Raw genomic sequence first — 14,876 nt, 5'->3', positions numbered from 1 at the left:
ATTACTTTAAGACATAAAGGTCAGTCAATACGGAACATTTCAAGAACTTTGAAAGTTTCTTCAAGTGCAGTCGCAAAAACCATCAAGCACTATGATGAAACTGGCTGTCATGAGGACCGCCACAGGAATGGAAGACCCAGAGTTACCTCTGCTGCAGAGGATAAGTTCATTAGAGTTACCCGCCTCAAAAATTGCAGGCCAAATAAATGCTTCACAGAGTTCAAGTAACAGACACATCTCAACATCAACTGTTCAGAGGAGGTTGTGTGAATCAGGCCTTCATGGTCGAATTGCTGCAAAGAAATCAATACTAAAGGACACCAATAATAAGAAGAGACTTGCTTGGGCCAAGAAACACGAGCAATGGACATATTTGTCCTTTGGTCTGTAGTCCAAATTGGAGATATATGGTTCCAACCACCGTGTCTTTGTGAGACGCGGTGTGGGTAAACGGATGATCTCCGCATGTGTATTTCCTACCGTAAAGCATGGAGGATGAGATGTTATGGTGTGGGGGTGCTTTGCTGTGATTTATTTAGAATTCAAGGCACACTTAACCAGCATGGCTACCACAGCATTCTACAGTGATACGCCATTCCATCTGGTTTGGGCTTTGTGGGACTATCATTTGTTTTTCAACAGGACAATGACCAAACATGACCAAACACCTCTAGGCTGTGTAAGGGCTATTTTACCAAGAAGGAGAGTGATGGAGTGCTGCATCAGATGACCTGGCCTCCACAATCACCCAACCTCAACCCAATTGAGATGGTTTGGGATGAGTCAGACCGAAGAGTGAAGGAAAAGCAGCCAACAATTGCTCAGCATATGTGGGAACTCCTTCAAGACTGTTGGAAAAGCATTCCAGGTGAAGCTGGTTGAGAGAATGCCAAGAGTGTGCAAAGCTGTCATCAAGGCAAAGGGTGGTTATATGAGGAATCTCAAATATAAAATATATTTTGATTTGTTTAACACTTTTTTGGTTACAACATGATTCCATATGTGTTATTTCATAGTTTTCATGTCTTCAGTATTATTCTACAATGTAGAAAATAGAAAAAATAAAGAAAAACCTTGGAATGAGTAGTTGTGTTCAAACTTTTGACTGGTACTGTACATTGAATCCACATTTGACCCATATTGTTTTAGATTGATTTCAGTTAAATAACATACCGGGTGGTCTTGATGTTTTGTGATACGTCTTGATTGTGTCAAACTCAAAACCCATGTCACATTGCTATTAGGATGTATATGGACATTAACATTACAGCCAGATAATGACAGTGACAGATCCAACGATTACATGTATGCTGTGAGACAGTCACTTAAAGTTCAGCATACTGACAGATAGAACGTACAGTATGTTAAAAGCAATGACTCTATATATGAACAGTGGTGGAAAAAGTACCCAATTGTCATACTTGAGTAAAAGTATAGATACCTTAATAGAAAGTTACTCAAGTAAAAGTGAAAGTCACCCAGTAAAATACTACTTGAGTAAAAGTCTAAAAGTATTTGGTTTTAAATATACTTAAGTATCAAAAGTACACATTCCTTATATTAAGCAAAGCAGATGGCACCATTTTCTTGTTTTTAAAATGTACGGATAGCCAGGGGCACACTCCAACACTCAGACATTATTTACAAAACATGCATTTGTGTTTAGTGAGTCCGCTGGACCATAGGCAGTAGGGATGACCACATGTTCTCTTGATAAGTGCGTGAATTTCAAAATGTTCCTGTACTGCTAATCATTCAAAATGTAACAAGTACTTTGGGTTGTCAGGGGAAATGTATGGAGTAAAAAGTACAATATTTTCTATAGGAATGTAGTGAAGTAAAAGTAAAAGTTGTCAAAAATATAAATAGTTAAGTAAAGTACAGATACCCAAAGAAACTACTTAAGGTATTTTTACTTAAGTACTTTACACCACTGTATATGAATGGACAAAGCCATTGATTACATGACACCATTCATTCCTATGGGAAGACTCAATAGCGCATTGAAGCCAAATTAAGTCAGTTAAGATGGCGTTTCATGGAGACATAGGAGTTTTCTCATTTGGGCAAAAGTACCTCCTCCATCTTCTCTTTTTCATGACCCGGAAACCGTTAAGTGGTTGAGTGGTCGAGGAGTGTATCAATTCGTTAGTAGGCAAACAGAAGACGGTCCTCCCTCCGCGATAGCCTCCTTTTGGTGAGGAAGCACAAGTGTATCCTACCTGAGTCCTTCACGGAAGAGTTTTGAAATCTGCCACACCCCCTTTGAATCCGCTATTGTTTTCTCGAAAGAGAAAAGAATGCAATCATTTAAAAACAATATGCTACTTATCCTTTTATCTATAAAATGTTTTTATCACTTTATACATTTATTTTGGGATTCCACCCTGCAAACGACTTTTGCCTGATGACGCACGATTGGAGAAGTAGTCTCATTTCATACAAGCACATTATCGTCCACTTTCCCTCTCCTTGCCGCCTCTCCTCGATTACCTTTAAGCTTTTTCAAAAGGAGTCCTGAAAGGACAGAGGAGAGAGGACGTAGGAGTTGATCAAATCTAATTGAGAAAATAAGTTTGAGCTATGCTAGCTCAGTGCTGCCACCTCTCATTGAGTAACTCAAGTTGAAGGCCGAACCAGGGTACTGCAGGCTGCCATTAGCAACTAAATTATACTTATAACTTCTTCTGTGTGCGATTTTCAAATATTCGGTTCAAGGACATACATCTGGTGTATTACAAGCAATTATTGGTACCAGGATTGTCTTCTAAACATTTTTTTATTTACATGAAGATTGACCACAAAGACTGCAATTTTTCCATTCACTATTACATTTACATTTTAGTCATTTAGCAGACGCTCTTATCCAGAGCGCATACAGAGTGCATAAATTTTTCATACTGGCCCCCCGTGGGAATCGAACCCACAACCCTGGCATTGCAAGCACAATGCTCTACCAACTGAGCTACACGGGACTATAATGGGGGATCCTGTTTTCTGCTGACAATGCCTGCAGTCCTTGAACGTTAGTGGCTTCAATGAGAGGGGACAGTCTTTCTTCCCTGGTTAAAAGCCTTTAAGAAGACAACTGTTCTATTAAGAAAATAGGTAAAGAAAGCAAAGGTCAATAATAGGGCTGTGGATGTAAAGTAGCTACATCAATGACGAGCTGACAGGTGCCATGTGTTTTTTGATGTACATTGCGCATAACACAATGGCCCATCATTATTGCATCATACACCCCTGAAACAGGAAGTGTTTTTCTTGCTGTAATTCTTCCCCAAATTCTTTGTGAGTGTTTTTACCGTGTCCTTTGTTCAGTACAAGCAGCTTATTTTGCTTCTCATTTCATGATTCAGTCCTTTGATAAGGAAGTCATCCTGTGCTCTCTGGTTCAGTACTCTTTGTGTGACTTTGCAATTGCATACGCCAAAAGGAGGTGGCATATCTGTGTGTGCTTCCTTCATGACAGATTTACTTTGGGGAAAAGTGTTTGGTACCCTGCATCTGAAAGATCTGAAAATCTGATTAGGGAGAACAGGTTGTCCTGAAAAATAAATGATAATCAACATCCCCTAGTCTGCTCTTTCTTCCCACCCCTCCTCTCATAGAGGTACAATGGTAGAGATGCAGAATCACTAAAACGTTTGGTTTATACAGTAGGTGGAGTTGTGAAGAGGGTGTTCTCAGGATGTTCTGCTGCCGTTAAAACTATCCTCCATTTCAGACAAAGATAACACAGACTGAAAAATTAAGATACAGAAGATTCCTGTTTTACCAAGTTATATTCCACTTCCATGTCATGTGTAAATAATATACTTATTATGTAAGCTAGCATTGTTCTTGGCTGTGACGTAGAATAAATAATGCTTTTGTAATATATATGCAAATTGCATCTGATTCTGTTGGTCAGAATGTCTTGACACGACCCTGTGAAGTGTGATGATGTTTGCACTGAGTTATAAGTGATTTCACCCTTTAAACAACCTTCATTGTAAATATTCAGCAGTCAAATGGCTGTGAGCTCGTTTTTCTTAAGTGAATAATCCCATGGCCTGTGCCCAAAGGCTTGGCATCACTCAGCTGACTGACATTTTCACACCATTCACTGCTTTTTACTGTTCAGCTGGGAATTGGAAGGCTATAGTGGATGAATCACGCTGTTTTCCTTCTCCAGAGTGCTAGCCCTTTTAAGTAGACTGATATAATCCACTCTGTAGTGGAGTGAACGCTGCCGCAACGTAGCCCACCCCACGCCCACTCCACGGCACGCATCCCAGAGGACAGCATTGCTGCAGGCCTGATACAGGGCTGACACGCCCACACAGCTCCCTACAGCACCCACAAGGTTAATGTGAATGAGAGATCTATTGAGAAGGTCACGACCTCTCAGTTTGTCAGAGTCAGCTGCGTTTCAGAGATGGTGATGCTTACTAATACGCCCTTATCTATCTAACTGGGCCGTCGGGCAGCACCACTATAAGGAGAATCAAAGAGGCTATGCTTATGGCCTATAGATAGTGAAGGTATCTGTGTGTGTGTGTGTGTGTGTGTGTGTGTGTGTGTGTGTGTGTTCAGGAGGGAAGAGGATGCTCTGAGGCAGCCTGATTGAGAGTCTCAGGTCTGAGTAGTGATGTGAACTCTCCTCTTGGCCCGTATATCCCCCACATCTTTCTGTGTGTTGCCCTCACTCACACACTAGCCGCCGAGCTCTCGGCTCATTTTTAACAGACGACAGGAGAGGAGAGGAGAGCTATTCCCCTGAATAACAAACCCACTCCAACCAGACCTGATGACTCACAGCAGCCAGCCCGGGGATTCACTCCCCCCCAGCCCATGTGGTTGGTGGATGGCCCAGCTACCTGGATGTGACAGTGGGCAGTGTGGTGTGGATAGTGGTGGAGGGACTGGAGCTGGTGGGGAGAGGAGAGCGGTGTACCTGGCACTTCCTGTGCTTGTTCCTGAACTCCTGTCCAGCTGAACACCACCCAGCCAGTCAGTCACCCACTGAACAGAAAGTGTGTGTAGGCGTGTGAGGTGTGTGTAGATGTTTGAGGTGTGTGTCGGTCTGTGAGCCCCAGTCAGTGTGTAGGTGTGTGAGATGTGTAGGTGTGTGAGCCCCAGTCAGTGTACAGAGACATTTAATAGTCCTATTTGTCCCGCCTGGTTTCTCTCCACTCAGTATAGAGGTCATTCCCTGACAATTAGGCTGCTACTGCACTCTCCTGCTTCCCCTTCCTCCTCAACCCCTCCCACACCTTACAGGTATTTAAGCTCCCATTTGCTTTGATTGGAAAATGATGGCAGTCTGAAAATTGTCGCTCTCGCAGGGTAGAAAGCGTAGAGGCACAAATGGGGATGAGAGAACAGAGCAGCGTCGCTAGCCAGGAGGACAGGAGTCCTGTGACAGCTACAAAGTGCTTTGCAGCGAACGAAGGGACAGTGTGTTTCTATGGCCTCTGCTTTCTTTAATCGACTGGCCCTCCAACAGCCACTAATCTTAGTGGTCTTACACTGCAACTTTTCCACTGGAGATAGCGAGCCTTCACAGCAAGCAGCAACCTATCACACTTGTACACCACAACTATTAGTCTAACACAGCAACCTTCACACTTAGGCACTGGCAACTTTTATTCAACTCAGCAACTCACACTGTATAATAACACTGTATAATAGCAGGCTGTTACTATACTGTAGGATCAGTGAAGGAATGGTCATGTTTACCTGGAGCTTGTCAGAGCAGAGCAGAGGTGCAGCCCTGTCCATTTGCATTTGTATGGATGCTGGGGTTTACCTGCACTGTGCAATGGTATCCAACCCAGCAGAGGAGAAGCAACTTATATTGTGCAGTGGGCAGGATGGCATGCATGTGAATTTGAATAGCAGAGAGAGAGAGAGAGAGAGAGAGAGAGAGAGAGAGAGAGAGAGAGAGAGAGAGAGAGAGAGAGAGCGAGAGAGAGAGAGAGAGAGAGAGAGAGAGAGAGAGAGAGAGAGAGAGAGAGAGAGAGAGAGAGAGAGAGAGAGAGGGGCGAGAGAGCGAGAGAGAGACGAGAGAGAGAGAGGCGAGAGAGAGAGAGAGAGAGAGAGAGAGAGAGAGAGAGAGAGAGAGAGAGGCCCTGTTAAATCTGAGGCTGTGGGTTAGACACGAAGCCAGGAGGCAGGCAGACAAACAGATGGACAGGCCTTGGGCCCAGGCAGGCAGTGGAGCAGACAGATTGTGCGGCGCGGTGAACAGGCTCAGCCTACCAAAGAGAAGAGCAGGCGATAGACACATGGCACAGACATGCCAGCCCTGTCAGCCCAGCCAGTCACACAGACACGCCAGCCCTGTCAGCCCAGCCAGTCACACAGACACGCCAGCCCTGTCAGCCCAGCCAGTCACACAGACACGCCAGCCCTGTCAGCCCAGCCAGTCACACAGACACGCCAGCCCTGTCAGCCCAGCCAGTCACACAGACACGCCAGCCCTGTCAGCCCAGCCAGTCACACAGACACGCCAGCCCTGTCAGCCCAGCCAGTCACACAGACACGCCAGCCCTGTCAGCCCAGCCAGTCACACAGACACGCCAGCCCTGTCAGCCCAGCCAGTCACACAGACACGCCAGCCCTGTCAGCCCAGCCAGTCACACAGACACGCCAGCCCTGTCAGCCCAGCCAGTCACACAGACACGCCAGCCCTGTCAGCCCAGCCAGTCACACAGACACGCCAGCCCTGTCAGCCCAGCCAGTCACACAGACACGCCAGCCCTGTCAGCCCAGCCAGTCACACAGACACGCACTCCTGTATATTTCATAAAGCCCAGATAGATGTGTGGTAAATAGGATACGGCTGGAGATGACTTTCTCACTGGTGTGGATGAACCCCCCCCCCCAGCTTCTTTTCCCTATCAGTCTGTCAGAGTGGAATGTTATTTCTGGTCTGATCAACCCCCCCGCACCACCACCACCACCACACACACCCCTCCTAGACAGGTCCTGCTCTGTTTACCCCAGCTCCTCTATGTAGGATGGATGAGATTGTGAAGCTTGTGAATTTGTGTGTGTAAGACGTTGTGTGTGGATGTGTGTGTGCCCATACTTGGCATGTGTGGTCTCATGTTTGTATATGTCTATGCAGATATATTTGCGTGCATGTTCTTTAGCGAGAGCACTTGATGTATTTCTCTCAGTGGTGTTGACATAGAGTACATAATTTATTTTCTGCATATACACGTTCAAACAGGCTGCTGCTAGCATATTTAGACCTGTCACTTCTCCCAGCTGATATGCATTGTGTTGGAGGAGAATATGTTAGAAGAGGGGAGAACTAAGTGTGTGTGAGGGGAGATGGCAGGAGAGAGAGACAGGGGGGAGAGAGAGTGAGAGAGAGAGAGAGAGAGAGAGAGGGGAGAGAGAGTGAGAGAGAGTGAGAGAGAGACAGAGAGCAAGAGAGAGAGAGAGAGAGAGAGAGAGAGAGAGAGAGAAAGAGCGCTCAAGGTGGAATGGGCTGGGTACTGTGGAGCAGATGAGCACACAGAGAGGCAGAAATGAGGATTTTACCAACTTGGCCTCAGCATTCACTCTACTGTCTCTCTGTCTCTCTCGGAAGACTGACAAGAATTTGAATAAAATGACAGAAAACAAAGGCATTCACTGAGATGATGGGGGCTGTCTAAAGTGTTTGTGTGGAAGTCATGGTGGGGGATTCTTTTCCCTCCATATTCCTCTGTCAGTCTACTCCTGAATGATAAGAAGGGCTGCCAGGGGTAGAATAGGAAGTGGCTACAGGAAGACATTTTAAAAGAATCAATGGAGACATCATGCATGTTTGGAGGCTCTTCTACAACTATTCTGATGCACCAGTAGTTTCAAAAGGCACTGGAATACTCCGGAGGATTGACCTTAGATTTCTCCTCAGACACGCAAACTTAAGCTTTTTAGAAAAAAATCAACATTGTTTTTCTGTGAGCTAGTCCTACTGGAATCTGGATATATCCTGCCCAATCCCATTCTTCTCCCTCCATGGGGCCAGTAGGACTGATTTTTCTTTTTTTCCACTGTGTCCACAGGTAGAATGTAAGAAGGCCCAGCCCAAGGAGGTGATGTTCCCACCAGGCACGCGAGGGAGGGCCAGGGGCCTGCCCTACACCATGGACGCCTTCATGCTGGGGATGGGCATGCTGAGTGAGTATGGACCAACACTACTCCAGCACAGTCCAGCACACTACTCAGTCCCACACGGTAACACTCCCTAACACTCACTCTCCAACAGCCATGCAGGTCTCTGATTAATCGTTTTTTTAAATAGCTAGACCTTACAGTAATAGAGGAGAACCAATGTGCTGGTGATATACAGTGCCTTCAGAAAGTATTCACACCCCTTGACTTAAAATAACAAACATGTTTTACAGACTGAATTTAAAATGGATTAAATTTAGATTTAGATCACTGGCCTACACACAATACCCCATAATGTCAAAGTAGAAATATGTTTTTTGACATTTTTACAAATTAATAAACAATAAAAAAGCTGAAATGTCTTCAGTCAATAAGTATTCAAGCCTTAATAAGTTCAGGTGTAAAAAGTTGCTTAACAAGTCACATAATAAGTTGCATGGACTCACTCTGTATGCAGTAATAGTTTTTAACATGATTTTTGAATGACTATCTCATCTCTGTACCGCACACATACAGTACAATTATCTGTAAGGTCCCTCAGTCGAGCAGTGAATTTCAAATAGTGATTCAACCACAAAGACTAGGGAGGTTTTCCAATGCCTCGCAAAGAAGGGCAACTATCAGTAAATGGGTAAAAAAAAAAAAGAGCAGACATTGAATAGCCCTTTGAGCATTGTGAAGTTATTAATTACACTTTGGATGGTGTATCAATGCACCCAGTCACTACAAAGATACAGGCATCCTTCTCTAACTCAGTTGCCAGAGAAGAAGGAAACCGCTCAGGGAATTCACCATGAGGCCAATGGTGACTTTAAAACAGTTATAGAGTTTAATGGCTGTGATAGGAGAAAACTGAGGATGGATCAACAACATTGTAGTTACTCCACAATACTAACCTAATTGACAGAGTGAAAAGAAGGAAGCTTGTACAGAATAGAGAGGAGATGGCAGGATGCATGTTCCAAAACATGCATCCTGTTTGCAACAAATGTGGCAAAGCAATTAACCTTTTCTCCTGAATACAAATGTTTGGGGAAAATCCCAAACACATTACTGAGTACCACTCTTCACATTTTCAAACATAGTGGTGGCTGCATCATGTTATGGGTATGCTTGTCATCGTTAAGGACTGGGAAGTTTTTCAGGATAAAAAAGAAACGGAATGGAGCTAAGCACAGGCAAAATCCTAGAGGAAAACCTGGTTTAGTCTGCTTTCCACCAGACACTGGGAGATTAATTCAATTTCAGCAGGACAATAACCTAAAACACAAGGCCAAATCTACACTGGAGTTGCTTACCAAAAAGACAGTGAATGTTCCAGTTTTGACCTAAATCTACTTGAAAATATATGGCAAGACCTGAAAATGATTGTCTAGCAATGATCAACAACCAATTTGACAGAGCTTAAATAATTATTTAAAGAATAATGGGCAAATGTTGCACAATCCAGGTGTGGAAAGCTCTTAGAGACTTACCCAGAAAGACTCACTGTAATCGATGCTAAAGGTGCTTCTACAAAGTATTAACTCAGGGGTGTGAATACTTATGTAAATTAGATATTTCTGTATTTCATTTTCAATACGTTTTCAATACAAATGTATAAAAACATATTTTCACTTTGTCATTATGGGGTATTGTGCGCAGATGGTTGAGAAATGTTTTTATTTAATACATTATGAATTAAGGCTGTAACACAGCAAAATGTGGAATATGTCAAGGGGTATGAATACTTTCTGAAGGCACTGTAAATTGAGTCTAACTAATGTCTCGTGAGATAAAGGAAAAGGTACTCAGATTAACTGGGTGGTGCTCCTCATTGAGCTCATCCAAGGTGTGCCGTTTCCATGTCCACAAGTGTTCTATTTTCCTGGCACTGGCAAGTCCCGGTGGTCCTGGGCGTAGGGAAAAGGGCACCACATTACCGGGATAAATGGAGAGGAAAATTGGGGTGATGTCATATTATGGATTCATCACTCCATCTGTGTGACCCCAGCAGTGGGTAATGACGGGGACACAGAGGGGTGTCATGGAGGGCCTTCATCTGTAGGCAGCCAGCTGTACCTCTACCTCTTCTCTCCTCTTCTCTTCTCTCCATCATCACCATTCAGCTCCCCATCTCTCTCTCTCTCTCTCTCTCTCTCTCTCTCTCTCTCTCTCTCTCTCTCTCTCTCTCTCTCTCTCTCTCTCTCTCTCTCTCTCTCTCTCTCTCTCTCTCTCTCTCTCTCTCTCTCTCTCCTCTCTCTCTCTCTCTCTCTCTTATTCCTCACCTCTCTATCTCAGGGTGAGGGGTTGCTAAGGGCATGACACTGATGTCAGACTGATTTTGCTGATGGTTTATGGTAAAAGTGGTGGTAACACCCGTAAGTGGTTCTGTCAGCACTGTCTAAGTAGTTCCCAGTCCAGATTTTGTCAGTTTGAACTATTTAACAAGCACAGTGAACTTTTCTGAACTTATTACGGATCAATGCATTACTGTGGAGGAGGGAAAAAAACTGTCTGCTCCGGAGGGAGAAGTAGGGCTGAGGAAGCGGCGGAGTGCTCATGTGAGAATATTAACTGCCAACTTATTTGGAGACACTCTTATCTAAATGAAATTGGAAAAAGCAGGACAGCGAAACATTCCTTTGTAAATTTGCATTTGGAAAAAAAACAGAGCCAGGCTCATTATTTAAGCAACTGTAAGGTTCTTAAACGACAAATCTCATTAAAACCCGCCCCTAGTTCCTCTGTTTACTGCACCTAATCTAGCCATTTATCTTTATTGTGTTGTGCCCGATGTATGTTTGCTGAAATTAATACACATTTGAGCCTGGGCAAAGTATTGGTGTACCAGATGGATAATTGATTTTAAAGTGAATCAGAACTGTTGAGCCATAAAATAGGTACATTAGCATGCATATTAATAACGCTAATAACAGGGCCTTGAAGCATCCACCGGGCCAGATCCAATGACAGCCTTTATTTACTGAGATGGCGGGCGGCAGAGACGCTAGGTTCAACACAGCAACACGCCAGAGTAATGAGTTTCCTTCTTATCCTCTCCTCCTCCTTCTCTTCTCCTCCCTCTTTTTGTCTTCTATCTTCTCAGCTCAGACTCAGATCCCCCTAGTTAAAAATAATTTGGTGTGTACATGCTCGCACCCCCACCTGTTAACAATGACATGTTGCATATACACTGATTGGGGTGTCTGAATATGTGTCCTGTTTAAAGTAACTGTTCAGTGTTTCCAGATTTCTATGAAATATGACCTATAATGACATACAATATGAGTGAAATTGTTTTCCTTCCATAAAATGTTAATTAAGTATGTTAAAAAAGCAGCTTTTCTGTGTTGGAATGGTGTGGGCGTACCCCAACAACAGAATGGTGTGGGCGTATACCGGTCACAAAAAATATTAATGCTAGTAGACTACTGATTGTCCAGCTCATCCTCCTCAGGAGTATGACATCATACTCTATCAGCAAATAGCAAGCATTTTGTAAACGGTTTATTAGAGATACAAGTTTGAGGAGGATTTTTGTGTTTTTTTCTCCATTTTATGCTTTACATTTACATTTTAGTCATTTAGCAGACGCTCTTATCCAGAGCGACTTACAGTTAGTCGCTTTAGCCACAAATACAAGTATATGACGACTCAACAACATCATTTGGGTATGAGTTAACAGAATATTAACTTTTAAAAGTTATATTTTCACTGGACAGTTACTTTAAACGTCTGTGAATGTTTGTCTAAGAGTGTGGAGCTGAGTGGGTGTGTGAGAGAGTATGCGTGAGGAAGGTTTTATTTTTTTCTGTCTATGGGCACATGACTGCGGTTGCTCTGTATGCCCCTGATGTGCTGTAGCCCTCCCTCCATGTCCTGAGCCAGCGGCCCATGTGTCAACAGAGCGCCACAGAACAATATTCACGCCATTGCCCTTTAAATACCAGCCCCTGACCCCCCCACTCCCTGCCATGTAGATGTGCCTCATTTAGCGCTCTGCTGGGACAGTCAGCACACACTACCTAGTGCACTGCAGCAGAAGGCCCAGGGCAAACACACACACACATACACACACACACACACACACAAATGCACACACACACAAAAACACACACACACAACAGGGCCGGTGCCAGAACGAATCAGTTGGATGGGCGTTTGATTTCCATAGGTGGGCACGTTTCTTTCACGGGACCTCCTATGTGTGCACGTGCATTTTTTTTTTTACAGTATGCCAAAATAATCATTTGGTTGTGGTTATGAAGGTCTTAGGTGACATAAGAATACAAAAATATAAAAATTTGAAATAACACAAAAGCATTTTCATTAGTGTATGTTACTGTAGTATGTAAAAAAATAAATAAAATAAAAACACACGTCAAGTGTTCAATCAATTTTATTTGTAACAACTATGAAACAGAAAGCATATGTGTTGGCACGCGGTAACAGCTTATTTTTATAACGACAAAATAAAAAAGATACCCTTACCACCAAGACGCACGGTCAGCAAGATGTGTGGTCAAATTATAAAAACATCAGTAGCCTAAACATCATTATAAGCGCCAAGTGGGCTTGATAAATAGTGAAAATCAGCACAAAAGCAATAATGGCATTATAATGAATATACTGAACAAACATATAAACACACCATGTAAATGGTTGCATGTTTCATGAGCTGAAATAAAAGATCCCAGAAATGTTCCATACGCACAAAAAGCTTATTTCTCTCAAATTCTGTGCACAGATTTGTTTACATCCCTGTTAGTAAGCATTTCTCCTTTGCCATCCACCTGACAGGTGTGGCATATCAAGAAGCTGATTAAACAGCATGATCATTACACAGGTGCACCTAGGGCTGTTGTGGCGACCATATTACCGCCACACGGGCAGTCATGAGTCATGACCACAGTAAAATTCCATGTGACCACTGAGTCACAGTAATCTCCTTTTATGTACTGTAGACATGCTTTGGTAGTATTACATTTACATTTACGTCATTTAGCAGACGCTCTTATCCAGAGCGACTTACAGTTAGTGAATACCCCGTGGAAATCGAACCCACAACCCTGGCGTTGCAAACTGAGCTACATCCCTGCCGGCCATTCCCTCCCCTACCCTGGATGACGCTGGGCCAATTGTGCGCCGCCCATGAGTCTCCCGGTCGCGGCCGGCTGCGACAGAGCCTGGATTCGAACCAGGATCTCTAGTGGCACAGCTAGCACTGCGATGCAGTGCCTTAGACCACTGCGCCACTCAGGAGACCTAGTATCCAACTTGCTAACTACCATCAGGTCCTAATGGCCTGGTACTCAGGGTTCTATTGTCCCTTTCTAGAGCTTATGCATAGGCAAGACTAATGAGCCCAAGCCCCCCATAAAAACCTGAATTAAAATGATGATTGTGCCGTTATACAATACATAGCCTACCGCATATTACATTACGCATGGTAGAAAAACATACAACAAAACTGATTTAAGATGTCTTTGGTAAATAATTGGTCTAGCCTATACTCCAAAATTAAACAAATTTGAGGAATCGCCTTTGAGTGTTGACTGTATTATTATGCATATTGGATGGACTGGTTACCTTATGCTGCGCTCCAAAATGTATATCCATGAGTCTGGGAGAGAATGTATAGCCCTAGGCGATGCTGTTGGTTCATTGATTGTGCAGGGCGGCTTACAGTTAGCCTACAATTAGTGCATTTGCATTTGATTTTGAATAGCCTAGTAATAGGGCATTTTTTATATTTTCATAATTAATTGGGTGACACATTACCTTCAGCTATACAGATTATCTCACCACCATGCATTTCCATCTCCTCTCTCTCCTTTATTCCTTTCTCGAGAACGCAGACGGGCTGTCAACAGTTTAGTGAAATATGTTTCATTGCTAAAACATGTTACTACTGATGTTCCCGAACAGATTTCACTTGGTTTCCCTAATTAAGCACTGGGTATCTGCAGGAACAAGGTTGGAGAGCCCATGGCATACAGAGTGCGGACGGAATATCACCTGTCGGGGCAGGGAGAGCATGCTCCTCAAACACTGGTTGATGCTTGGAGTGAATTAAGTGTTTTTATATTTATTTCTCAGGTGCTCATATTAAGCACATGCTACAACCGAAGTAGCTTACAAAATGGACCGGCGGGAAAGCGTGGCCTCCATTTGCTATTTGGAAGCATACAGATGACATGTATTTTCCCCCCTGCCCCTGTTCCTGCCCATTTGATAATGGGCCATTCTAAAACAAAACAAATTTTACATATTAGTAAAGAAAATATTAAATTGAGAATAGTCTGATTGGTGAAAATATAATCACTTGATGAGAGAACAGCTGTGAAGCCTGAGGCAAGGAACAGAATGCAAGCTTTTTTTGCTACTTTCTCAAATCATCAATAGTCTATAGTCGCACCATGCAGCCGATATATGTTTTGATTTCTAAGACATTCTAAGGTTTGTATCATTCACAACTAAAGTTGCCAAATAACTCTAAATCTAGCACATAGGACTTACTTCAAATGATCACTTTTACGCTTGACATAGCCACTTCATATGCGCACTCACTCTGTAATGGGAAAAATATCATTTTTATTTTATTCAGCTAAGTTCAATTATTCTTCTTACTAGATAATCAGATAAAATAAAATAATGGCACGGGACTTACACTACATGACCAAAAGTATGTGGACACCTGCTCAACGAACATCTCATTCCAAAATCATGGGCATTAA

General features: G+C 43.3%; 1 protein-coding gene across 13 annotated transcripts in view; it reads left to right on the top strand.

Annotated features, from left to right (window-relative positions):
- Window positions 1-14,876, top strand: part of LOC121579916 (RNA-binding protein Musashi homolog 2) — a 322,000-nt gene that overhangs the window by 225,833 nt on the left and 81,291 nt on the right. For 8 of the 13 annotated variants that reach the window (XM_041894904.2, XM_041894907.2, XM_041894899.2 and 5 more), the window contains exon 9: window positions 8,049-8,220. In XM_041894904.2, coding sequence (XP_041750838.1) covers window positions 8,049-8,220 — 172 coding nt within the window. The remainder of the gene's footprint in view (window positions 1-8,048; window positions 8,221-14,876) is intronic. The other 5 variants (XM_041894908.2, XM_041894901.2, XM_041894902.2 and 2 more) reach the window with 1 other exon arrangement.

The sequence above is a fragment of the Coregonus clupeaformis genome, chromosome 13, assembly GCF_020615455.1.
Source record: "Coregonus clupeaformis isolate EN_2021a chromosome 13, ASM2061545v1, whole genome shotgun sequence".
Taxonomy (NCBI): domain Eukaryota; kingdom Metazoa; phylum Chordata; class Actinopteri; order Salmoniformes; family Salmonidae; genus Coregonus; species Coregonus clupeaformis.
The sequence above is the reverse complement of the archived record's forward strand: the minus strand, read 5'-3'. Positions and strand labels throughout refer to the sequence as shown.